The 24,573-nt window shown below is 36.6% G+C and overlaps 5 protein-coding genes and 1 pseudogene across 7 annotated transcripts; all 6 read left to right on the top strand.

The window, feature by feature from the left end:
- Positions 1-1,710: 1,710 nt before the first annotated feature.
- Positions 1,711-3,182, top strand: LOC109175803. Its single transcript, XM_019325161.1, has one exon. It carries the CDS (start codon positions 1,984-1,986, stop codon positions 2,899-2,901), a length of 918 nt encoding a protein of 305 aa, XP_019180706.1. The 5' UTR covers positions 1,711-1,983; the 3' UTR covers positions 2,902-3,182.
- Positions 3,183-4,200: 1,018 nt separating this feature from the next.
- LOC109175455 (primary amine oxidase-like) lies at positions 4,201-5,344 on the top strand. Its single transcript, XM_019324713.1, has 2 exons — positions 4,201-4,901; positions 5,040-5,344. Exons 1-2 carry the CDS (start codon positions 4,201-4,203, stop codon positions 5,212-5,214), a joined length of 876 nt encoding a protein of 291 aa, XP_019180258.1. The 3' UTR covers positions 5,215-5,344.
- Positions 5,345-7,406: 2,062 nt separating this feature from the next.
- Positions 7,407-10,043, top strand: LOC109175802 (primary amine oxidase-like). Of its 2 annotated transcripts, none has more exons than XM_019325160.1 (5): positions 7,407-8,181; positions 8,262-8,643; positions 8,727-8,843; positions 9,039-9,580; positions 9,652-10,043. In XM_019325160.1, exons 1-5 carry the CDS (start codon positions 7,430-7,432, stop codon positions 9,824-9,826), a joined length of 1,968 nt encoding a protein of 655 aa, XP_019180705.1. In that variant the 5' UTR covers positions 7,407-7,429; the 3' UTR covers positions 9,827-10,043. The 2 variants fall into 2 exon arrangements, with proteins under 2 accessions (XP_019180705.1, XP_019180704.1); XM_019325159.1 differs by having other exon boundaries at positions 8,262-8,646; positions 8,730-8,843; positions 9,652-10,042.
- Positions 10,044-13,354: 3,311 nt separating this feature from the next.
- LOC109175801 lies at positions 13,355-16,167 on the top strand (annotated as a pseudogene).
- A 1,252-nt stretch (positions 16,168-17,419) lies between these two features.
- Positions 17,420-18,337, top strand: LOC109175454 (mitogen-activated protein kinase kinase kinase 2-like). The gene has a single exon (XM_019324712.1). The coding sequence runs from the start codon at positions 17,420-17,422 to the stop codon at positions 18,335-18,337; it is 918 nt and encodes a 305-aa protein (XP_019180257.1).
- A 1,150-nt stretch (positions 18,338-19,487) lies between these two features.
- On the top strand, positions 19,488-23,701 carry LOC109175804 (probable aquaporin NIP7-1). 2 transcript variants are annotated; one of them, XM_019325163.1, is made up of 6 exons: positions 19,488-19,865; positions 19,934-20,146; positions 21,500-21,724; positions 22,279-22,473; positions 22,773-22,834; positions 23,448-23,701. In XM_019325163.1, exons 2-6 carry the CDS (start codon positions 19,943-19,945, stop codon positions 23,671-23,673), a joined length of 912 nt encoding a protein of 303 aa, XP_019180708.1. In that variant the 5' UTR covers positions 19,488-19,865; positions 19,934-19,942; the 3' UTR covers positions 23,674-23,701. The 2 variants fall into 2 exon arrangements, with proteins under 2 accessions (XP_019180708.1, XP_019180707.1); XM_019325162.1 differs by having other exon boundaries at positions 19,488-20,146.
- Positions 23,702-24,573: the final 872 nt, after the last annotated feature.

The raw sequence follows: 24,573 nt of genomic DNA, 5'->3' as shown, positions 1-24,573 counted from the left end.
AAGAAGAGAGAGAGAGAAAAAAAAACAAGTCTGACAAAACTGAAGCTTTTACACGCGCCCGCTGGACGCGTAAGGTTCGCTGAACGCGCGAACAAACGCGACCATTTTTCCACATGGACCCTATATGCTCAGTCCAAAAACTTCTCCTCCTGCAAACACCAAAAAACTTCTCACTCATCTTTCTTTCTCTTTCCTCCCAGTCCCCATCAACCTTCTTCAAAAATCACACCAAAAACTTCTAATGGGGATGCCCTTTTATTAAAGTAAAGTAATAAACATTCAACAGAAATTGTACAATTTTCGAAAAAAACAGAAGTTGTACAATTACTTCTAACATTTTTAAAGATTGTCTTTAACTTGTGAAATTAAACATCATCTTTTGAATTTTCTTTATAAGATATTACAAAAATAAAGTATAAATAAACGAATAGACGTATCATAAAAACTGGGCTCAAATACTAGAACTTATCGCCAATTGTTCCACCATTATTTGAATTGGAGCATGTAGATTCACGTGTAGTGTTTTCTTGGTAGGTATATATTCAAAATAATTTTGTTTTTCTGGAAAGTTGAAAACGAATTTACCGCAGAGAAAAATGACAAAATCTCACTGTCAGTTTTCTCCCCCACTAGCTGCTTCCCTCCTTACCTACATCTTGTACTGCACTCTCCCCCTCAAAACAAATTTGACACTTTTTAATTATTTATTTATTAAAGTAAGTGTTTTTAATTGAATTAAAGGTAGATTATGCAATCTTGATTGTGTTACCACTTACCACTCAACATTCCAGCAAAGTCTCACGGGACTAGTTCAGTAGGTTCGACTAATCATCTTAAAATTTTGCTCGATAATGTAAAATTCAAATTCTACTGAAAATCTGAAATTATTGGGAGATCTTGACCTATTAAAAGTGAATAAACCTTCCTTCTAGGAGAAGAAGAGAGTATGGAAACTTAGAATTAGTTTAAGGTAAGTCTAGAAATTTAGGCTATGTTTGGCAAACCTAGCTGAAAAGTTATAAGCTAGGAGCTGAAAGCTAAAAGTTGAAAAGCTATAAACTCGGAACTAAAAACTGAAGAGCTGTTAAGCTAACTGTTATGATTGAAAGTGTTTGGTAAAATTAGCTTTTTGATAAGATGATAAATGTAAAAAGACTAAAATGACATTTTCATAAAATTTAAATTAGTTTATTTACATATTAAAATTTAACATTTTAAAATAAAACTATTAGTATAATCATGATCTAGCATCTCATAATGGAGTAGCAATATTGTTGCAAATCTCATAATAATAATAATAATAATAATAATAATAATAATAATAATAATAATAATTGCGATGAAAGTTGGGATAAAGGAAAAGAGAAAATGGTTTTAATCGGGAAAAGTAAATTATTTCATTTCTTTAAAATAATAAGGATAAAGATGAAGAAAAAAAAAAAAAGAAGCTAAGAACTTATTTTGAAACGCTATCTTAGGTAGCGTTTCAAAAATAAGCTCTTATTTTAAGATAAGAACTTATTTTAAGAACAGAGCTTATTAGTAGCTTAAAATAAACTATAAGCTCCTAAATAAGTTCTACCAAACGAGCTTTAATATATTAAAACAAGAAAAAAAAGCCCCAAAATTTTCTTACCCCCGCAAAATTTGGCCATAATCTAAAGCAGAAATTGTCCTTTCTTGAAAAACAGTATGATTCCTGGTACTTTAAAAACTATGGGTATGGGCATTTCACTTTCAGCTCTTAAAGCAAACCCCACAACCCAAATCTTCTTCAAGCACTCTCTTCTTCTTCTGCAGCATCCAAAGTTGAGAGCTTTTTCTTGGATTTCACCTTCCAGTGACTCATTCCGGTATGCTTCTGCCTGTCCATTTTCCATTCGTTTTGAAGTTTCTAGTGCTGCTAAGATGAAACATAAAGATCCAATTTTTGATTGAGAAGGGGGGTAGGGAAGTGCTGGGTTTGGTTTGGTTTTCTTGATTATGCTTAAAATGAGGGACTTTCCTTCTTGTTTTGGTGAGAATGGGGTTCAAGTTGCTGATGCTTCATGTTCCAGTGTTGTTGGGGTGAGTAAAGCCCCCCAAAATTTAGTTACTTGTGTTTATCAGTGTAGATTGCTGGAGAAATCTTGTTTGGTGACTATTGTTTGGAGCAAGAATTTGATGGGGCAATGCCTTAGTGTTGAGATAGAGGATTTGTCTCATCAGTGCCTTTGTAAAGTTGATGTAAAGCCCTCACTGTTCTCAAAAAGGAAAGGGTCCAAGTCTTTAGAAGTGAATTCTTGTAGAATTGACCTCTATTGGGATCTCTCTGTGGCGAAATTAGGGTCCGGGCCGGAGCCCTTGGAAGGGTATTATTTAGCACTAGTGTGTAATGGGCATATGGCTTTGGTTGTTGGGGATCTGAGGAAAGAAGCATTTAAGAAGACTAATGCAAATCCCCAGATTTCCAGTGCCATGTTCATTTCCAAGAGGGAGCATATTTTTGGGAAGAGGGTGTTTGGCACTAAGGTTCAATTTTGTGATAGTGGTCCAATTCACGACCTCGTGATCGAATGTGACACGAATGGGGTCGATGACCCGTGCCTTTTTGTCCGGATTGATAGTAAGACAGTGATGCAAGTGAGGCATCTGTGCTGGAAGTTTCGCGGGAACTATACCATTTTGGTGGATGGCCTTCCCGTGGAAGTTTTCTGGGATGTCCATAACTGGCTGTTTGGTACCAATTTTGGGAACGCGGTTTTCATGTTCCAAACATGCTTGTCACCCGAGAAGTTGTGGAAAAGCCAGTCGTTGTCCGACCACTCTGTGCTGCCTTGGCCTTACTCCGAGAGTTTCAGCAGTTCCAAGTCGCCCGGTGTTGGTTTTTCTTTGATTTTATATGCCTGGAAGAACGAGTAGTTGTTTCTGAAGGAGATTGTTGTGCTGACAAACTGGATTAAATTATATAGTTTTGTCATTTTAATCCATTGTCCCTTTCTCTATTTGCCTTGTTGATTTCTTGGAATGGAGTAATTCGACTGAAAAACCTTTTTTTTTTTTTTGTTCTGAAGATGATTATAATTCATTAACTTTTGTCATGTGAGATATGATAAACCGAGTAGATTTATTTCTCAGTAGAGTGTACATTAGATCACGCTTGTGATGATGATAGATAACAGCAGTGTGTGACTTTTGTTAAAGTAATTTAAGCGATTATTGTTGTTTAAGCTAAATGTAACTATTGCTTTATACTCTTCGGCCCTTGACTTTGTTGAAGCTCCTTTTTGAGGCAGGTAATTACGTTGCTGAAACTATGGTAGCCATGGTGAAAACCTTCAGGTATCTCGTCTCTTTTTCGTTGAGAACCTTGAAAGTTGACAATTACTTGCAAAAAAAAGTATTTTTTTTTGTTTTTTTTTGGTCACTTAATCTCGATCCCCTTGTCAATTCCATGTTCATCTTGAACTTCTTGATAGTCGAGATATCAGGATATCATGTTTGCATTTTCAAATCCTTGTGACATAAACAACTCTCCCATATCGGTTTAGTTTTCCATTTGCAAAATGAATGATTATGGTGCAATCTTTTCATATTTCCATGATTATTGAGGCCTAACAACACAATCCCTTACCCATTTACCATTCCAGTTTTGAGGGATTTCTCAGCACTCAAAGACAAATATAGTTTTAAGATTCTAACTGAGATTTATGGATGAATCATCAAGAAAGCTGCCAACAACAACAAAAAGTGAATAAAACAGTTCTTGTTTGCTTCAAAACAAAAAGAAAAAAAGAAAAAAAGAAGAAAAGTTGCAAACAAAAAAGAAGAAAAATCAAATTTGACCTGCATAACAATTGGCCAATGGTGAGACTGCACTAGTCTACTGGTGCATCTGACCTTTGATTGAGATTTATAGAGAAGTATCAAGAATGAAAAGTCATGAATAAAGCCATTCTTATCAATTTGGGCATCAATTATTTGATTAGAACAGTCCATTGTGAAGATTTTTCTATATAGTTGAGCCAAAATGAAACATGATTTCACCACACTTACAGTAAAAGCAAGCATCTATATAAAAATAGAAAATGGTTTCATGCTTCACCATTTTCACCATTATCTTTCTCCTCCTCCCACTCTCTGCCATAGCCTCACCTCAACAGAATTACCATCCGTTCAACTCCCTCTCTTTGTTTGGTTTGGAGTAGTTATTATGTGACAATGTTGGAATTTAGGTGGGCAGATTGGAAGTTTCATGTGTCTTTTGACACGAGGGCAGGTCTGATAATATCATTAGCGACTGTCTATGATCATGAAAAAGGTGAACACAGGAGTGTTATGTACAGAGGTTTTGTGTCTGAGGTTTTTGTGCCATACATGGACTTAAGTGAAGGGTGGGACTTCAGAACTTTTCTTGATTTCGGGGAATATGGATTCGGGTTATGTGGTATAGAGCTGCAGCCATTAAGGGACTGCCCAGAAAACGCAGAGTTCATGGACGGATATTTCAGTAATCAGGATGGAACTCCAGGGAAACAGAAGAACGTGATCTGTATATTCGAACGCTATGCTGGAAATGTCATGTGGCGCCACACTGAAACTGGAATTGTGGGGGAACAGGATAGTACTATTCCCCAGTTCTTGTTCTTGAATCTTGATTTTGTGACAATGGCTTCTGGAATGAAAAGTTTTGTTGTGAATCCTAGCAAGAAGACTAAGATGGGGAACGAAGTTGGGTACCGTTTGATCCCTAGATCCCCAGCAGGCCCTTTGTTATCAGACGACGACTACCCACAGATTCGGGGGGCTTTCACTAAGTATAATGTGTGGGTGACACCTTACAATAAAAGCGAGAAATGGGCTGCTGGACAGTTTGCTGATCAAAACCGAGGCGATGATGGTTTAGCTGCTTGGAGCCTCAGGTAAGTAAAACACTAAAACATAGTCCCAGTTACTAGGAATCTTCTTCCATTTTAACTGATGTATAACTATAGAACCTTTCAAAGAATCATCTGAATGGCAAAATAATGGCTGCTTTCTGGCTGGCAATATGTTTGCAGGAACAGCAAAATAGAGAAGAAAGATATCGTGTTGTGGTACACAATGGGATTTCACCATGTTCCATGCCAAGAAGATTTCCCTGTCATGCCAACACTTAGCAATGGATTCGAGCTTAGACCATCCAATTTCTTCGAGTATAATCCAGTGCTCAAAATAAAGCCTCCCAAACAGTAAGAGCTATCAAGAAAAGTCTCACGGGACTAGCTCGATCAAGAAAATATGTTACAATTTGCTGCTTCTTTGAAGACCAAGAAAATATGGTTGAACCAAGATAGAAGGCATATCCCGATATGCTTTTTCTGGTCTCAAGTCTCAACATCTCCAGCCCAATCACTATCTGTATATCCAACAAATTTCACAACTTCATTAGTAATGTAAAACATTCCATCATTACTCATACTTTTGACATATCTTAGAATTCGCTTTAGTGTAGTCCAATGAGATTCTTTTGGTTCCTTCATGAATCTACTAAGTATTCCAACTCCAAAAGAAATATCCCGCCTTGTTGACACCAGATACCTCAAACTCCCAATTGAGCTTTTATAAGGTGTAACATTCACATTCTTATCACATTTATTTTTGGACACCTTTAACTTTTTAGCTACCGGAGTTGAAACTGGTTTGAAATTTGCCATTTTGAACTTTTTCAAAATATCATCAGAATATTTCTTTTGTGAAATAAAGATTCTACCATCCATTTGAACAACCTCAAGGCCAAGAAAGTAACACATAAGGCCCATATCAATCATTTCAAATCTCTTAATGATCAAAGTAACACAATTGATCTCGCCGTATAACAGATGCATCAGCTCCTTCTGGTAAATCGGGATCAACAAAGCTCCAAAGATTTTGAGTTTTTAAATGTGTAGTCATCATAATTTGCCAATAATTGTAATCGAGTTTTCCATCCAATTTGAGACTCGACCATACAATATTGAAATTTATTGTCATATTTCACTACGGAAAATATCTCGGGATTGAAAGGTTGTCTGGCTCTGATACCAAATGAATGATATATTAAATAATAATATATCTATTTTTTTTGGTGAATATAATAATATATCTATATCTATGTATATCTTATAGTGAAAGATAAAGCTATTTATAGTGAAGGATAAAGCTAACAAAGCATAAAATAAAACTGACCATAACCCCATTATCAATACCACTACCTCACTGAAGACATTAACAACTAACCCACTAAACTTGGTTTAATATTATCAAAGAAAAATGAAGTTGGAGAAAAAATTTCCCGCCAAATGTGATTAGCAATATGAATGCATTTATTGATAAAGTTTTATATTTAATATAATTTGTGTATATATTCATTTAAACCTCAATTATAATTAATTTGACTCTACATATATAAAAATGAGAAATTAGATACATCGTATAAAACAAACATAGTTCTTACATAAATAATCTTTTTCAAATGAATAAGTTTTTGGTAGAGATTTTCGACAAATGTTACCTGTTATTTTATTTAAATACGTTAGCTATGTAATTAAATTAGTTATTTCAAATTCTAATTCAAATACAAATAATAACACAAGTAACAATAAACTTTAAAATCAACATAATAATAACATAATTAAACTTTTAAATTATAACATTACAACAATATCTATAAATTTTTGTTCGCACAGGACAAATACTAGTAATAATAATATTATTATAATACTAACTAATATAATTCATATCTTTCTCAATCCAGTAGGATATTTGAATAGGATTGTTTCAGAGTTTAGAGGCCCTGTCAATGCTCCTCCAGTCCTACAACATTAGACAACATCTTGGTATTGTTGTATAGGAAGATGTCTCATAAAATCCAATTCTTGATGCTTTATATCTTGGGAGCAAGAACCAGAAATCCATATTTCATGTTTACATTCGTTAACAGTTGTCGAATGCAGGGTTCGATTCCTACCAAGAGAAATATGAAATTGACTCTACTATAGACACTAGTGTATAAGCACTTTGAAGAACTTGTAGACTGTTGGGATACATCCCGTGATTTATCACGTCCACTATGGCTCCAGAACAGGGACAGTGGGGTCCTCGTGATTATGGTGCAATCTTTTCATATCTCCATGATTATTGATGCTACTAACAACACAATCCCTTCTATCAATTTGGGCATCAATTATTTGATTAGAACATGCAGTCCATTGTGAGTATTTTTCTATATATAGTTGAGGCATGGTGACAGACCATAAAGAGAAGTATGAATTCAATAATGAAAAAAGTGAATAAAGGCATTATATTCTTAGCAATAATTATTTGGTTAGAACCGTGAGGATTTTTCTATATAGTTGAGCCAAAATGAAACATGATTTGCAGTAAAAGAAGTATCATATCTATGACAATGGTTTCATGCTTCACCATTTTCATGATCATTATCTTTCTCCTCTCACTCTCACTCTCTGCCATAGCCTCACCTCAACAGAACTACCATCCACTCAATTCCCTCTCTTTGCCCGAGCTCCAACGAGTTCAAACGATACTCAAAGCTCAAAATCCCCACAAGAACTTGTCCTTACACTATGTAGGCTTGGATGAGCCAGACAAGCCACTAGTCCTCTCTTGGCTATCCACCCGTTCCTCCTCGTCCTCCACCCCGCCACCCCGCCTGGCTTACATCATTGCCAGAGATGACGGGAGAACCCACGAGATCACCATCGACTTATCCACCGACTCCATCATTTCCAACACAGTATACCATGGCCATGGCTACCCTATCCTTTCTACTCAAGAACAAGACATTGCTAGTAGATTGCCACAAACTTATGCACCATTTATAGCTTCGATTGCGAAGAGAGGGCTGAAGTTGGAAGAAGTGTTGTGCGAAAGCTTCACCGCTGGATGGTTCGGGGAGACAAGGGAGAGCAAGAGAGTGGTCAAAGTTATGTGCTATTACTTGGATGGCACACTCAACTTCTTTATGAGACCTATTGAGGGCATTGTTGTGACTGTTGATCTTGATGTGATGAAAATTGTTGGGTACCTTGACAGGATGATGGTTCCCGTGCCAAAAGCCGAGGGAACGGATTATACGAAACCTCTATATGATTCACACATAAATGGCTTTAGAATGATCCAACCAGAAGGACCTAGCTTCTCTATAGATGGACAAGAAGTGAGGTAATTGGTAATTTAATTTGGTTTTTCATTTCATGTTTTGGATTAATGAATAATATAATGTTGGAATGGAATTTAATTAGGTGGGCAGATTGGAAGTTTCATGTGTCTTTTGACATGAGGGCAGGTGTGATAATATCGTCAGCGAGTGTGTATGATCATGAAAAAGGTGAACACAGGAGTGTTATGTACAGAGGTTTTGTGTCTGAGATTTTTGTGCCATACATGGACTTAAGTGAAGGGTGGTACTTCAAAACTTTTCTTGATTCCGGGGAATATGGATTCGGGTTATATGGTATAGAGCTGGAGCCATTAAGGGACTGCCCAGAAAACGCAGAATACATGGATGGATACTTCAGTAATCAGGATGGAACTCCAGGGAAACAGAAGAATGTGATCTGTATATTCGAACGCTATGCTGGAAATGTCATGTGGCGCCACACCGAAACAGGAATTGTGGGGGAAAAGGATAGTACTATTCCCATTTACCCAGTTCTTGTTCTTGAATCTTGATTTTGTGACAATATAATGAATAGTTTTGTTTTGTGCAGATACGAGAAGTTAGGCCGGAAGTGAGCCTAGTGGTGAGAATGGTGTCAGCTCTGGGGAACTATGACTACATTATAGATTGGGAGTTTAAACAAACTGGGAGCATTGAAGTTAATGTAAGTCATGACCTTATAAACTCATATATTCTCTCTTATTTTATCAGGGACTCTTAACACTCCCCCTCAAGTAGACAATCGGGCCCTCCCCTGAAACGACACTCCCCCTCAAGTAGACAATCGGGCCCTCCCCTGAAACGAAAGCTCTGGACGCTACCAATACCCATAATCGAATTGAATTTACGAATGATGCAGGTTGGGTTGACTGGCATGCTTGCAGTAAGGGGATCTGCATACACTCACACCGATCAGATACAGAACACTGAAGCCTATGGCAGTCTTCTAGCAGAAAACACAATAGGGTCACGCCACGATCATTTTGTTAGCTTCTACCTGGATCTCGATGTGGATGGTTACACCAATTCATTCGTTAAAAACACGTTGAAAACAACTCGAGCGAGCGAGAAGGTATCGCCTAGGAAAAGCTACTGGACTGTTGTTAGGGAAACAGCTGAGAAAGAGTCTGATGCAAGGATTCAGCTAGGCTCGAGTGCAGCTGAGCTGGTGGTTGTGAATCCTAGCAAGAAGACTAAGATGGGGAACGAAGTTGGGTACCGTTTGATCCCAAGATCCCCGGCAGGCCCTTTGTTATCAGACGACGACTACCCACAGATTCGGGGGGCTTTCACTAAGTACAATGTATGGGTCACACCTTACAACAAAACCGAGAAATGGGTTGATGGACAATTTGCTGATCAAAACCGGGGCGATGATGGTTTAGCTGCTTGGAGCCTCAAGTAAGTAAACACTATATATATCTGATCTGAATGGCAAAATATATATATAATAATGTATGTTTAATTTGCAGGAACAGGAAAATAGAGAAGAAAGATATTGTGTTATGGTACACAATGGGATTTCACCATGTTCCATGCCAAGAAGATTTCCCTGTCATGCCAACACTTACCAGTGGATTCGAGCTTAGACCAACCAATTTCTTCGACTATAATCCAGTGCTCAAAATAAAGCCTCCCAAACAGTAACTACTTTATACATATATAATGGGACTGAAGATCCAACTTCGACACTTCCCTATTGAGTGTACAATAAACATCCTGGCCTGCTGCTAAAATATTGTTTATTAGTCGTTGCCCTTTCAGGATATTGTTTCTTTATGTTTTTAACCTTTTAACTCCTATATATAGATAGGAGGCAAAATATTATATTGTCTTAATAAGTACTCCTTAATTGGTATTTGAATAATAATAATAAGGGATAAGGGTCAAATAGGCCCTTCAACTATAAGACAAAGTGCAATTAGCCCCTTAACTAACAAAAGCTCCAATTAACCCCTTCATCTTTTTACTTGTATGCAATTAAGTCCATAACTTTCTAAATTTGTGCAATTAGCTTAATTTGAAGGTAAACATAAGGTAATAGTAGGTCAAATTGATTTTTTTTTTTTCTAGAAAAAAAAAAACTAAAACTAAAACTAAAACTAAAAAAAAAAAAAAAAAAAAAAAATACAAATTACGTCCAGTTGACGGAGAAGCCATGGCCGGCTTCCCGTCAAACTGGACGGAGAAGCCATGGCTGGCATCTCCGTCCAGTTTGACGGAGAAGCCGGCCCATTCTCCGTCGACTGGACTGAGAAGCCATTGCCAGCTTCTCCGTCCAGTTTGACGGAGAGCCATGGCCGGCTTCTCCGTCAACTGGGCTTAGAATCCATGGCCGACTTCTCCGTCAAACTGGACGGAGAAGCCATGTCTGGTATCTCTGTCCAGTTTGACGGAGAGCCATGGCCGACTTTTCCGTCCAGTTTGACGGAGAAGCCATGACCGGCTTCTCCGTCAACTGGGCGAAGAAGCCACGGTCGGCTTCTCCGTCAACTGGCCGGAGAAGCCAGCCATGGCAGTTTCTCCGCCGACTTCTCCGTCTAGTTTGACGGAGAAGCCTTTTTTTTTTTTTTTTAATTTCTTTATTATTTTATTTTTTATTTGAATTAAAAAAAGATATTATTTTATTTTTATTTTAAAAAAAAAAAATTACCTGCAACTTTAATGTAACCTTCTAATTAACCTAATTGCACAAAAATGAAAAGATAAAGGGTCTAATTGAAGCTTTTGTTAATTTAAGGGCCTAATTGTACTTTGGCCTATAGTTGAAGGGTCTATTTGACCCTTATCCCTAATAATAATAAAAAAAGTCTTTTCCTCAACTTCTTCTCCAATTTTTTGTGATTCCAGCATTCACCCCATCATCCACTATCTTACTCGATCACCAAAATCCTTTTCCATATTAGTTTGAAGTTTTTTGAGAAAATTGTAAAAAATGCCCCTCTATAATTGACAAATTATCAATGTTACTCCTGAATTATGAGGGTTGTAAATGTTGCCCCTCAATTATTAAAACGATATATATATTACCCCTCCCGTAACGGACTTGTGGTTATCGATTAGTGTATACAGTTAAGTTAGGGTAAATATGTAATTTGTTTATTTTTTCCTTTTTGTTTTTCTATTTTCCCTTTCTCCTCATCGGACGATGAAAAGGCGGTTGAGGAGCTTCTGTCTCAGGCTATGAATCAGTCTGTTCTCGGGCAGGTCGCCGCCATAAACTGCTCCGACTTAACCCACTCGGACCTCGTCGATCACCTCGAAGCTCGCTTTCGGAAACTCAAAACTTTCCCTGCCACAAAACCCAAGCCCTCAAACCTTACCGCCGCCGCCGCTTCTAAAAGCTTCAATCATTCTTAGTCCGTTGATCCCTAGAGGAAAGAAGATCAAGCCGAGGAGAATTCGGACTCAACTGTTGTTTCACCCCTCACCAGAATTGGAGACTAAGAATCATGATTTCTCAGCTTCCAAGAAAAACCCAGATAGAAAAATGGATTCAGAGCCCAAATCCGGATCTGGGTCATCGTCATTGTCTATGGGTTCTCCTGATTTTTGAACGGAGCCCCCGTCCCCGTCGGCAAAAACTAGCTGCATGTGGTGTTCCCCCAAGAAGGTCTCGAAGAAGAATGGGAAAGAGAACAGGGCCACTATTGGTAAAGGATTCGATTGGGATGCTGAGTGTTTGTCGGATTAGACCAATTTTTCCAAGAACAATCAGGAGAAAATGCTGAAGGACACTCCAGGGAAGAACACTCTGCAGCCAACAACAAACTATTTTGAGAAGTTCACCATTATTTATCCTTTTTGTTTTTGTTATTTACTTGAAATGATTTTTTAAACTAGGTTTACATTAAGGGAGGTAGAAGTGAAGAATTATGCTTAAGTTATTGATGTGATTCTATAAAGAACGGCGAAAATAGGAAGAAGGAGAAACTTGGTTGTTGGTGGCCGGAGAACAGTAACGGCGAATAGAGTCTCCGGTCTTCGATCGTCTTCTGTCATAGCAAGAACCAGGGCCATTGACTAACGGGAATTCACAGATCCGTTACCGGAGGGATTATAAGTGCACTGTTTTAATAATTGAAGGGCAACATTTACAACCCTCATAATTTAGAAGTAACATTGATAATTGGTCAATTATAGAGGGGCATTTTTTTACAATTTTCCCAAATTTTTTTCTAAGTTTTTTGGTGGACTCACTATTTTATATCATTTACTTTAATTATTTTTTTATTTAATGAATTATAAATTTATAATTCTAATGAAAATTAATTAAAATAAACATACCTACATTTAATTAAAATGATAATTATAAAAATTTAAATTAATTTATTCCGTTGTTGCTCTTTTTATTTTAATCATTTTAAACTTTAATTGTAATTAAATCATTCAAAATTTAATTCAAAAAATATTAAATTTGATATTTTATAAAAAAAGATTTAAAAATAATAATAAAACAATAAAAATAAACAAATTAAATGTAACAAAAAAAAAAAAAAAAAGGAGCTACATGTGAAAAAAAAAAAAAAAAAAAAAAAAAAAAAAAAAAAAAACAACAAACAAACAAACAAACAAAAACAAAAAACCTCACCCCACATCAGCCAAAAATCAAATCTTAAAGTTGCTACTGTTCTAAAACTGAGAAAAAAGCACTGATATAGATGCTCTCATATCAGCATAAACATGAAAATGAAGTGTGTGTTACTCTAGATGATAAAATAAACATAAAAGTATTCTTAGCTCCCAATGCATGAAAAGTCTCTGAATCTATCCTTTTCTCTGTTTTTTTTTTTTTTAAACGATTACAGGTAATGAATTGATGGTGGCTCAACCACCATTTGTTAATGTAGCTTTCATGATTCATTCAAGCTTTTTAGTCAACTAGTTATACTCGTGATACATACTTAGTCCTTGAGTTATATGCATGACCCGTCTAACCCTCTTTAACACTTAGCCCGAAGTGGTAATTGTAGTTCCTCAGGAACTATTTCTGCCACCAATATGTCACTTAATAAAGTAGTGGATTTGGTCTTTTAGGGACTAAACTAGTTACTTTGTACATAACTCAGGGGTTAAAGATATCACACACATAACTCGAGACTAAGTCTATACTGTGAGTTTAACTGGATGACCAAAAATGCAATTTTCCCGTCTATATATATTCGCAGAAACAGTTCTAATTTCAGATCACCACTTCACAGTCAAGATGACAATGCAAATGCAAAGAACACTCCATCTTTTTGCTGCAATCTTTCTCTTCTTTGTAGCTAGTACCAGTACTAGCATATCTCACCCTTTAGACCCTCTAAACCCCAAGGAAATCAACAAAATTAGGTCCATCATTCACAACTCCTCTAACCTTGGTTCCCTCCCAAACCTGACATTCCATTTTCTTGATCTTGAAGAACCAGAGAAAAGTGATGTCCTGGACTGGCTATCCTCAAAGATACATTCTTTTCCTTATAGACAAGCCCGGGCAGTGGTCCGGGCTAATGGCGAGACTCGTGAAGTCATTGTAGACCTGATCGCGAGCTCGATTGTCTCTGACAAAGTCTACAGTGGCCATGGATTTCCTCCCTTCACTCTGGATGAAATCCAGCAGGCCAGCAGGCTGACCTTGAGGAATCCCCGGTTTCAAGATTCGGTCTCGAGGAGAGGACTGAACATATCAGAAATCACTTGTATACTGGTCTCGACAGGCTGGTATGGAGAGTTAATTAGCAGAAGAGTTCTCAGAGTTCCTTGCTATTCTCGGGGTGGAACGACTAATTTCTGGAGCAGGCCTATTGAGGGAATTAGCACACTAGTAGACGTCGAGACAATGCAGATTATCCAATACACAGACAGAGCCAAATACCCTTTGCCACGAGCTAAGGATACCGCCTTCCAAACGAGCCAAGATTCATCAAGATTCACCTGTAATGTGACCAAAAACAGGATTAACATCCAGGGAAACATGGTGAGATGGGAGAACTGGGAATTCCATCTCGGGTTCAATGCTCGTGCTGGCCTAGTTGTATCAACAGCTTCTGTATTCGACTCTGCAACGAAGAGTTATCGACGTGTGCTCTATAGAGGCTATGCTTCTGAGACATTTGTTCCATACATGGATCCTACATCTGACTGGTACTATAAAACCTTCATGGACATAGGAGAGTTTGGTTTTGGAAGATCTGCTAGCTCTCTTGTTCCATTGCTTGACTGTCCAGCTAACGCTGTGTATATCGATGGCTTCATAGCCGGGGCAGATGGACAGGCTCAGGTTGTTCCGGGAGCCATTTGTATATTTGAACATTATTCAGGCCATGTTTCTTGGAGACACACTAATATTGGTGTGCCAGGGAGACTGGTAAGGCAATATGTAGTTTAGAGATATCCATTAATTTTCTCAATTATGTCAAATGTTGGTTAAATCTGTTGAGTTTTTGCAGATAACTAGTGGAGAGCAAGAAGTTAACTTGGTGGCAAGAATGGTGGCAACAGTGGGAAACTATGATTATGTACTTGATTGGGAGTTCAAGCAAAGTGGTTCCATCAAGATTGGGGTAAGAGTAGTAAATCAGTGAATAATCTTTGATGTTGCCGGCAAAAGGCGAAATCCCTCGCCCGGGGATCCCACACTTGACCCAACAGAATTTGTGGAGGTGGTAAATCACCGTGACTCAACCGTCCATTAAGTGAGAGGACTAGTGTCTGGCACTCACAAGGAGCTCAACTTTCCATTAAGTGGGAGGACGAGTATCTGGTGCCCCTTGCTCGGGGTCCCTACACCCCCCGGCCTGACAGGATTTGTGGAGGGGGTAAATCACGGCGACTCAACTGTGGGCCATCCTGGGTGTAGCTCCAACACTACAGCTGTCAGGGCATGATCGATTGTCTTGTGTCCTTACCCACAATTTGTATCTTGAATCTTAAATATAACATTCTTGAACTTATAATGAATGTCGATTCTCGAGTAACTTTTGAGGTAGTGATTGCAGGTTAGCTTAACAGGTGTTCTTGAGATGAAGGCGGTGCCATACGCGAGAAGCGATGAGATAAAAGAAGATGTTTATGGAACCTTTGTTGCACAAAACACTGTTGCAGTGAACCATGACCACTTTGTCACATACTATCTTGATGTAGACATTGATGGCAGCTCCAATTCATTTGTGAAAGCCAAATTGAAGCCTGATAGAGTGAAGAATCCCAACATTTCACCTAGGAAGAGCTACTGGAGAGTGGTTAAGGAGACAGTAAAAACAGAAGGCCAGGCCAGGATTCAGTTGGGATTAGACCCTGCAGAGTTGCTGATTGTGAACCCCAACAAGAGAACAAATATTGGAAACCATGTCGGGTACAACTTGATAACCGGGCATCTAGTATCCTCACTACTATGGGACGACGATTATCCCCAAATCCGAGCAGCTTATACCAAGTATCAAGTGTGGGTAACTCGTTCAACAAGTCGGAGAAGTGGGCCGGGGGATTTTACGCAGACAAGAGCCATGGAGATGATGGACTAGCCATTTGGAGCCATAGGTAATTAAGCCACATTATCAATTTATATATGCCTGTTTTGAAGGACAATATACATATATTGATTCAAGAAACCTTAATTATCTAATTTGCAGGAACAGAACAATTGAAAACAAAGATATAGTGTTATGGTACACTGTGGGGTTCCACCATGCACCTGTTCAAGAAGATTTTCCAGTGATGCCAACTCTCTCTGATGGGTTCGAGCTCAGACCTGCAAACTTCTTTGCAAGAAACCCATTGCTTAGACAATGATGCATGTTAGGCGGACTTTACCCAGAGCTTACTTTCGGATAGTCACAGAAATTTTCATAATTTTTGGAGTGATGCATGTTAGAAGTTTAATATGTTAATTTTCTTTCGAGAGCACGGATTTTTCTTGGGGATTTAAAATGTGGTAAAATTATTCTCACATTTGGTGTAATCTTTGATCTAGATCGAAAAGTTCGGGTCAATGAGAATTTAATTTCATGATGTCAAGGAATGTAAATTTCGCATAGGGTGTGAGATTTTTTTTCCCCGAGTTGAAATCTATCAAATTTATTTAATTATGTTTTTATTCTTTTGGCGTTATGTTAAATGTCTCTTATAGTCTTATAAATATAAGAAATTTGTCTCCCGCCATTACGAAGGATAACAACAGGGTATATCGAAAAAAATTTGTCTTTCTCAACACTTTTTTAGATATGTACAATTTTGTATTTTGAATATTCTTGTTGCAGAATGCAAATGTTTGACATAAAATTTATCAATTATTATTCGACATGTTTTGTTTTTTGAACGTGTGCACATGTTTTGTTTTTCTGAACGTGTGCATATAGCAATGATATATTAGAGATTTTATAAATAAAAAAATTAATAAAACCTAAACGAACCAATTCAACATCTTAAATAATTTTTTAGGTAATTTAATTCTTTTGTTTCTGGGTAATACTAATTAAGTTAATTAATTTTCTTTTTTCCCAACGAATACATTGTTTTGAAAATATTTCCTCACAAATTTAATGGATGAAAAAGTATATAAAAAAAAAAAAACCGTCTTAGTGTAGGTAGGATTAATTAAGGAGTTAATTACTGAAATGGTCCATTGACTATAATGAAATTATTAATTTGATACTTAACTATTTTTTTTTTATCAATTAAGTCCCTTGACTTTAAAATTTTTAGTTAATTTAATTAGTCATCCGTTTGTTTTGCCGTGAGACATCCGTTAACTCGGGACCAAATTGGTAATTTTGCTATAGTCAAGAGACCATTTCGGTCATCACATGCACCAGTTTTCTCCGGAAAGTTAATTACTTAAATGGTTCATTGATTATAGCGAAATTACTAATTTGGTCTCGAGTTAATGGATGTATAACGGTAAAATAAACGGATTAGAGGACTAAATTAATTAAGATTTTTAAAGTTTAAAGACTCAATTAATGAAGTACTAAATTGATAATTTCGCTATAGTTAGGGACCATTTTAGTAATTATCTATGAATTAAGTGTATTTCTTGAGGTGTACGTAAGTAATTACAATCCAATACCAGTTAGGAAAGGATTAATCTCATTCTCATCCCACAAGGAGTGGGATTTAGTCGGCTAATATATATTTACGTTTCTCTCTTGGCTACTCACTCACTTCATCCAATCTATCCTTGAAATCACTAAACACTTTCGAGTTTCTAACTTTCATTACGCAATTAATTAAGTTGAAATCCATTCATTATCAGTATCTATGGGGTGGACGAAACAGCGTTTTCTAGGATCCGGGTCATACGGAAAGGTGTACTTGGCCGTAAAACGACCGGAAAGCATGGAGGTCGCGGTGAAGTCCGGCACCGGCGTCAAGTGCATCAACTCCCTCATACGGGAGGGACACTTCTTGAATTCGCTCAGAGCCTCTCCCTATATTCTTCGCTGTTTCGGGGAAGACATAAGTATGGAGAACGGAGTAGAGATTTACAGCCTTCTTCTCGAGTACGCTCCCGGCGGAACTCTCGGCCAGTTAATCAGGTCCCGCGGCGGAGCCGCCATGCCGGAATCCGACGTCGGATGGTACGCCTATCAGCTTCTCAAGGGTATTCATCACGTCCACAGCCTAGGGTTCGTCCACTGCGATATAAAGCCGGATAACGTCCTAGTCTTCCCCAGACGATACGCGAGGAATTGGATTAAGCTCTGCGATTTTGGGATAGCGAAGACGGCCGGCGGGAGCGGCTTTTTCGGCGGTAGTCATCGCGGGGCTTTACGGTACGCGCCGCCGGAATCTTTAACATGGAAACAGTACGCGCCGCCTAAGGATATTTGGGCGCTGGGTTGCATCGTCTTCCAGATGATCACCGGAAAACCTGCCTGGGAATTTAGCTATGACTGTAACTTATTATCAACCCAGAGTATATTTATATCCCCTTACGCCCTGGATTTTCTGAGAAATTGTTTGGAAGTGGACCCACGGCGGAGATGGACGGCGGAGATGCTACTTGCTCACCCATTCATCGTTAGAAATAACCATTGGTTTGAGATTGAAGAAAGAGAGGAAGATGAAGGGCCTCTGAACAACCCTTTGGGCTGTGCAGAATGGAGTTCCAGTAAGAATCTGTTTACAGGGCCGCCGCCAACTTTATGCTTCAATTCCATATTTAGAGATGTATAATATCCTTGTAGGGCACTAAGCATAATCCTTTGTTTAATTTAGTCTATGTATCTCAATTTTGATTGACGAGGAAACTAGTATGTACTTCAATTTTGATCAATCAATTAAATTTATGTATTTTAAAAAGTAGCACAATTAAGTTGACTTGATGTTACATTTCAAAAAAATAAATAAATAAATAACTAATGTATGATCGTTAATGTAGCTGACGTGACATTGACATCATCTTGAACACATCGTGATATATTCATGCCTAAATCGTACGTTATTTTATAAATATATAAAATCAATTATTTCTACCACCGCTACGTTCAAAATAAATAATCATAGCTCCTATTGAAATTTTAACACTTTAATTATGCATATAAAAAAAAAAACTATCCACTATCTACTACCATACTACTTACTCATCTTATTATTTAATTGTATAAGAAAAAAATATATATTGATATAAAAATAATTTAATTTATGTTGACAAAAATTAATAATGAAGATTAAATTGTAATATTTAAATTTATTCAGATTTTTTTAAATTTTTGAATAATTCAAAATTTTACTTTTTATATTAAAATACATATGACTTAAACCGTGACGGGACCAAAAGTTACATAAGCATTATAAAGTAACAATTCAAACAACAAAATAAAATTCTAGTCTTCTAGTCCTGGTCTATCCCATCCGATTAGAAATTGATAAAAATTTTCATTTTCATCTAACATTTCATATTTTATACACTATCCCCATTCACGTTGTCAAGCCAACTTAACCTTTTAGTTGGGATGTAGCACATGCACGTCTTAATTTAGTATCAGAGTCAAAGGTTATGAGTTCAAATATCTGCGTCACCTAATAAAAAAGAGACTATAGTCTACTTGTTATTTAGAGCTACCAAACTTCATCAAAAAGTAATCTGCCTACCCACGTGAGGAGACGTATTAAGCATTCATTCAACTAACCGTTTAGACTTTTAGTTGATCAAGACAGGAATTAAAAATGGCAATCAAAACTGAACGAATTGAAATTGACATTCCTCCAACCAAATCTAATAACATGGCCATGTTGCATTGTCATCAACTACTCAGCCATACATATATATCCTGGTTTTGGACATTTACTTACACATGCTACTATATATACCTGCAACTAACCCAAGATGACAATACACGAAATGTACACAACACTATATACAATGGTCAACCACCTTCCCTGTCTGTCCATAGATTACAGGCACATTGAAGAAGCATGAGCAACCTTTCACCACAGTTGAGGAGCAACACAAGAATTTCATGTGGGATCAAAAAAATGCCATCTTTAGGCCCCCCTCTCACCTTAATCTGCTCCCATTAAAAACAACCTAAACACTTGTGCCGGGAGACAACAAACACAACTCCAACACCACAACTACCCCGCCCCCCACATTTCTATATATATCCACCCCCCACCCACACATCAACAACAACAACCCAACATTCTTCTTCATCCTCGTTGTCTTCCTCGTCATGGTTTTGGGTCACGCAGATCTTTAAACGATTCTCCTGTTTCTGTACTGTCATATATACTGCGGGCTAGATAAGCTTGCCGCCGGGCGCTGGATCGGACGGCGATATGATCATGAAAGATGATGGAGAGACTGGTTGTTTTGATGTGTCTATTGAGACGACGACGTCGTCTTCGTCTTCGTGTGAGAGGGCTAAGGCTTATCAAGAAATGCAATCCAATGCAAGCTCTAGCAGCAATGAAGAAGCTATCAACTGCAAGAAATGGATTTGCAGTTTCTTTCCCATATTTAACAAAATCTTCATCCGCGAGGTAAAATCATCATCATCTCAAATTTTTACCCAATTCAAATTGTTTTTATATATTTAGGAATTATGTTTTAAATTTTATAAAATGTTGAATTAGTAATAGTTTAGAATTTTATATTATTTAATTTAATATGAAAATTTTAAAACAATAAAAATGGTAAAGAAAAGTAGTAAAAATGATCAAGAATAGTTAGTTGAATTGAATAGTGAATGCTACAACGTAACATTAATATAATTATTACATATCCCATATACATTTGTAGAAAAATATTTACTTCAACTTTAATTTCTAGTTTTTCATTCTTCATTCTCCCTGTTTTCGAATTAAAGAAATACGCAATTAAACACATTTTATGTATTTTTTTCAAAAAAAAAAAAAGAAGATAATCTTCAGTTAGTAAACACACGCAACGTTAATCTCACATTCACCCATCAATGGTTTGTTTATATATATGGAGTATTAAAAGAGCAACATAACTTTAGGTGCGGGAATTGGTCAAGCCCCTATCAATGAGCCTACGGAACGCCTGGTTTGGACTTGTCATGGCCTAACTTGTTTAGTAAAAATGCTAGACTTAGACCTATTTAAGACATATTTAACTAAACAGGCCACACCTATATGTTTAAGGTCGATCTGACCTGTTTAATTTTAATTAGATTATTATATATTTCATTTTTACCTAATATTCTTTTATATTTACAAATTAAACCTACATATATATATCAAACCATTATAAAGCTTATAAAAAGTATGTCTTAAATATGCTCAAAACTTATAACAAAGCTTTTTTTTTTAAAAAAAAAAAAGTCTACATATTAAATGGGCCTTTCAAAAATGCTTTAGTCCATGTTGGAACTATTGTAGGCTCAGTCTTATACCTTTCAAAAATGCTTTAGTCCATGTTGGAACTATTGTAGGCTCAGTCTTATACCAAAAAAATTCTAGAAAATTCCGATAACAGGCACATACCTAATTTGTCAATTCCTAACCCGACCCGACCTGTTTCCACCTTAGCTTTAAGCATAATAGCTAGGTATATGTACATTTTGATTTTGTTAATTGCAAATAAGTCTAAATATTTAGAGTAATATCACTACTGTAAATTATGGAATATCCGACCACCTGAAAGTGATCTTAAATTAAGTATAAAAAAAAAATTAAGTAGAAAGTCTTGTTTCAACCACTTTTGGTATTCGGAAAAATATTTGTTGCTATTTTCGACCTGCTTTCTACTTGATTTAAGATCACGGGTGATCGAAAATTTCATAATTTCTAGCAGTGTACAGGTGGTCGGAAATTTCATAATTTCCAGCACTGATAAAAACGGATTAATTGTATATATATGTTGAAGTGCAGATGATGGCAGAGGCATTGGGAACATACATATTAGTGTTTTGTATATGTGGGATAATATCAAACATGCAGCTGATGGGAGTGCAAGTAGGGTTGCTGGAATATGCAGCCACTGCTAGTCTTACAGTAATAGTTGTTGTCTTCTCCATTGGGCCTATTTCTGGAGCTCATATCAACCCTTCAGTCACACTAGCTTTTGCATCACTTGGCCCTTTTCCCTGGCCCAAGGTACCATATATATCAACATACATTCTTAAGCTTAATTCCATTGTTTTAAGTAACTTCAATTCCCAATGACATTGTGGTCTAGTGGCACAAAGCGGCTCTCTCAATTGAGAGATCATAGATTTGAGCCTCAGTGAATGCAGTATTGACTCTTTGTGCTTCAGTAGATTAAGAAAGTAGTTATGAACAGAAACTACATTGTAACAGAGTCAAATTACTGGTCTCAAATGAGTGGTTTGGAATGTGTTCACCCATGTCAAACTGGGTACAACTTGCCCTGAAAGGGGTAGCCAAGTATGTAGAGCATTATTCTCATACCAGAAGGTCACGAGTTCAATTTTTGCCAACACCCTCTCGGTCGAGTCCATTGCATAGGGTCTTCTTCTTAGTGTGATTTACCTATCCTATGTGGTCTACTATACGAGTTAACGTATTACATAAAAACAAAATTTACCCCGTGCATACTTTAAGTAGTGACTATAAATTTTTCTCCTCACAAAAAAAAAATGTATAAGAAGAGAATGTGAGCATTTATGTTTGCCAATTGTTTTTGCAAGGTTCCCTTTTATATAATGGCACAAGTGGGAGGTTCTGTATTTGCCACAGTTTCAAGCAGGCTAATCTATGGAGTGGAATATGAGCATATGATGACAAGACCACTCCATGGATGCAATGCAGCCTTCTGGGTAGAATTCTTGGCAACCTTCATTATTCTCTTCCTAGCCTCTTCATTGTCTAGTGATCCTCAATTTGTAAGTCAATCCTCTAATTTGGTATTCAATAATCAATATAATCGATGTTAACTGTTATTACCGTAAACCTAGTTGATCTGAGTTAGTCGGACTGCTGATTTAGTAACTACAAGGCTCCAAAGTTCGAATCCGAATGCGAATGACTTATTAGACTTATTGATTTGAGTCCTTAATAATTGAAATTTACCCAGTGCCATGCATACCTACAGAGAGTAACTATGGTGAATCAAAAGAATTATAAAAACAACATTACACATAAAATCATCCTAATTCTTAACAATGAAATGGGCATTTTGCAGACAGGGAAATTGGCAGGATTTGTTGTTGGAGTATGCATTGGTCTTGGAGTGCTAATCTCTGGGTAATGGTCAACCTTAATTTGTCTTATTTATTTATTTATTTATTTTTATTTTAGTTGTATTATGAAGAAAAGAGTGAAAAGAAGGGAATTGAAAATTGGCACAGGCACCAAAATTAAACATATCTTGCCATATAGTTCATAGGCTATTACACATGAATGTTATTTAGCTAAATTTATATTATAACTATCAATAATAAAAAAAAATCTCAATTCACGTAAACTGTTGATTTATGATAAAGTCCTTTGCCACTATATGAGTGTGCCTTCTAGGTGAATCACATTTTGTAATCTTAACCAACAAAGGAACATATAGAAGGAGATAAATCAACATAAGTTGTTTGCCCTAACTATATGAGGCATTTTTCAACCCCTATTATACCTTACTTAGCCTAGTCGTCAGTCGCACTAGACTGACTCAATTAAGGGACGAGAAAAGATTTTGAACTCCTGACCTTTTTTAAGATATGACTTATGAGAGTGCAAGGCCCAACCAAGATGGTTAGAATTGAAGTGGAACTAATTATAAAGGGTTTAGCTACTTGTAACATATATTATATATATCATAATGTATTATAATGTGACGCATTAATATTATTTAATTTGTAAATTACAGGCCAGTTTCTGGTGGGTCAATGAATCCGGCAAGATCATTAGGGCCCGCGATTGCATCATGGAGCTTTGATAGCGACTTGTGGATCTATTTCGTTGCTCCGACCACCGGAGCCGTCGCCGGCGTTTTCTTGTATCGTCTTCTACGCCTCCAAGGCTGGACTTGCAAGCCTGCAGATGCTTCTCCAAACACTCCCTTACATAATAATTATAATAATCCTTCAAATTAACAAAAAAAATCATATATTATATTATATTATATTATATGTTACACAAAAAATACTAATAATAATTGCACTGTAATAATAATAATAATAATAATAATCACAACAATAATAATATATAATTTCTAAGTGTAGTGTCAATATCAGATGAGTTCATACTTCATTATTCTGAAAATGAAATATTGTTTGCAGTATATATGTCATTTTGCACTCCTCACTTTTATTTATTTATTTATTTATTATTATTATTTAGGAAGAAAATGAATCTTTTTTTCCTCGAATGAGACACAACGATAAATAAATACCCTATAAACAAAGAAACTTGATATACTTAGACATGTTCCCGGCCGCGGAGGTATTAGTTAGCTTTTTGTTCCCCACGCTCCTACCCGACAGAGTATCTGGATAGATATAAATCATGGTAACTCAGCTGAATATATAAGTTAGACATTTGCTTGCTGCGCACAAAGACCTCCCTCACTTTGAGAGGTTACTCTCGATCACACGGCCGTTGGTGAGACTCGATCACGTGTTATTGTTTCCAAACTTTACTCCTATGACCAACTGAACTGTCTATGCAAACTATTAGATAGCAAAAGTGATTAGAAAACTGATCAAAAAATTAAATATAATAGAGAAATTAAAATACACATTTAAAAAATAAATCTTCAATAAATATTTGATTTACAAGACTCCGAGAAGGCTAATAAACAATCATGTCAAAGAATCGAACTTGTAACATTGTAGTTATCAAATAAACTACTCAATCAACTCAACTGGAGTTGCCTTAGCTCCTAAACCAAGCTCTCTAACTATTGGATCAAGAGGCCATTGTCGGTAACTTTAATTTAATTTATTTCATTATGTCTTGCTAATGAAAGTTGAAACCATAACGTAAGAAAGCAT

Source organism: Ipomoea nil, unplaced genomic scaffold, assembly GCF_001879475.1.
Source record: "Ipomoea nil cultivar Tokyo-kokei standard unplaced genomic scaffold, Asagao_1.1 scaffold0688, whole genome shotgun sequence".
Taxonomy (NCBI): Eukaryota; Viridiplantae; Streptophyta; class Magnoliopsida; order Solanales; family Convolvulaceae; genus Ipomoea; species Ipomoea nil.
Note: the sequence above shows the minus strand (reverse complement) of the source record. Positions and strands in the feature narration are given on the sequence as shown.

Excerpts from the sequence above, each read along its gene's own strand:
- LOC109175455 (XM_019324713.1), top strand. The coding sequence starts at position 4,201 with ATGTTGGAATTTAGGTGGGCAGATTGGAAGTTTCATGTGTCTTTTGAC. Across the intron at positions 4,902-5,039 it reads TTAGCTGCTTGGAGCCTCAG|GAACAGCAAAATAGAGAAGA; the intron begins GTAAGTAAAACA and ends ATATGTTTGCAG.
- LOC109175804 (XM_019325163.1), top strand. The coding sequence starts at position 19,943 with ATGATCATGAAAGATGATGGAGAGACTGGTTGTTTTGATGTGTCTATT. Across the intron at positions 21,725-22,278 it reads GCCCTTTTCCCTGGCCCAAG|GTTCCCTTTTATATAATGGC; the intron begins GTACCATATATA and ends TGTTTTTGCAAG. Across the intron at positions 22,474-22,772 it reads TGTCTAGTGATCCTCAATTT|ACAGGGAAATTGGCAGGATT; the intron begins GTAAGTCAATCC and ends GGCATTTTGCAG.
- LOC109175803 (XM_019325161.1), top strand. The coding sequence starts at position 1,984 with ATGCTTAAAATGAGGGACTTTCCTTCTTGTTTTGGTGAGAATGGGGTT.
- LOC109175454 (XM_019324712.1), top strand. The coding sequence starts at position 17,420 with ATGGGGTGGACGAAACAGCGTTTTCTAGGATCCGGGTCATACGGAAAG.
- LOC109175802 (XM_019325160.1), top strand. The coding sequence starts at position 7,430 with ATGATCATTATCTTTCTCCTCTCACTCTCACTCTCTGCCATAGCCTCA. Across the intron at positions 8,182-8,261 it reads ATAGATGGACAAGAAGTGAG|GTGGGCAGATTGGAAGTTTC; the intron begins GTAATTGGTAAT and ends GAATTTAATTAG. Across the intron at positions 8,844-9,038 it reads CTGGGAGCATTGAAGTTAAT|GTTGGGTTGACTGGCATGCT; the intron begins GTAAGTCATGAC and ends CGAATGATGCAG.